The sequence below is a fragment of the Eurypyga helias genome, unplaced genomic scaffold (assembly GCF_000690775.1).
Source record: "Eurypyga helias isolate BGI_N326 unplaced genomic scaffold, ASM69077v1 scaffold15599, whole genome shotgun sequence".
NCBI lineage: Eukaryota > Metazoa > Chordata > Aves > Eurypygiformes > Eurypygidae > Eurypyga > Eurypyga helias.
Window position 1 is genome coordinate 405 of NW_010274082.1, and position 1,116 is coordinate 1,520.

At 61.2% G+C, this 1,116-nt stretch overlaps 1 protein-coding gene across 1 annotated transcript in view; it reads right to left on the reverse strand.

Annotated features, from left to right (window-relative positions):
* Nucleotides 1-417: 417 nt before the first annotated feature.
* LOC104515655 (insulin-like growth factor 2 mRNA-binding protein 2) overlaps nt 418-1,116 on the reverse strand; it is a gene marked incomplete at both ends in the record, with an annotated part of 7,790 nt that continues 7,091 nt past the window's right edge. Inside the window, 2 exons of the mRNA XM_010159710.1 lie at nt 418-546; nt 727-862. Of these exons, the coding sequence (XP_010158012.1) occupies nt 418-546; nt 727-862 (265 nt within the window). The remainder of the gene's footprint in view (nt 547-726; nt 863-1,116) is intronic.

Below are 1,116 nucleotides of genomic sequence, written 5' to 3' on the forward strand. Positions count from 1 at the left end.
CCAGAGCCCAGAACACCACCAGAGCCCAGCAGTGGTTTGGGGGCGGATGACAACCACCCACGGGGGTTTTCCATGCCAGCAGCACCGCAGGCTGCCCCCAGCCACCTTCAGACAGCAGCACCCTTGGGACACAGTCCTCGAACACAGGTGAAACAGAGCTCAGCACAACACGGGGACGCAGCCGATCTTCCCAGGGGGATGAACCCAAGGAGGGACCAGCCATGCTCATTCACTGGCTTCTCCACTTCGCTGCACCTTCCCCACACGGCCAGGAGTCAGAGCTCTTGTGCAAGGCTCCCCAAGATGGCTCTTACAGCTACGGTGTCCACCCAAACCCAAGAGCTACAGCAGGCGAGTCTAGAGACCACTCTGCCCCCACGAGCACATCCCCCACGCCCCAAAACCTCTCACACTTACTGCAAACGGGTGGTATGGGGCAGCTGCGGCAGCCCCTCGGGCCCCAGGGCCGGATGGAAGCATGGACAGTCCCGTCGAGAAGATGCCCAAAGCGCTGAGGTTTAGTCCCGGGATCAGGTTGGCTTGTTGCTGGGAAAGCAAAGACATGGAGAAACGAGTGAAAGGCAGAGCGGGGTTTCTGGTGTGGACGTGACAGGCCAGGGCCAACCCTTGCCGTAACGGATCACCAACACCCCCCAGTTTTCTCCTGGCCACCTCCGCGGTGGCTCGGAGGCAGGGGCACGCCAGGCGGGAGGGCTGCGAGCTTACGTTGACGGCCACCACGTCGTTCTCGTAGGCCTCTCGCAACTTCTTCATGATCTCCACCTCGGCGCTGGAGCAGGCCTCCGTGCTGCCCTTCACCGTGATGGTCCGCTCGGGGTTATAAATGGTTAAATCCTGCAAACTAGCCCCCAGAGAAATCCAGAGACACGGTTACTGGTTTTTTCAAGTTAAAAGAAAACTCAAATCAAAGGTGACGGTTCCCCCGTGAGACGGCATGTGGGACCACACGCTCTCTCCCCCTGCCCACCACCACCATCCCCCTGGGGTGAGGAACACCCACCCAGGATGGGCAACGCTCACGGGAGGATGCACGCCGTTTCCTGCCTCCAGCGCCACGCCTACCGTGCTGGATGGCGGGGGGGGGGTTGGGGTGGA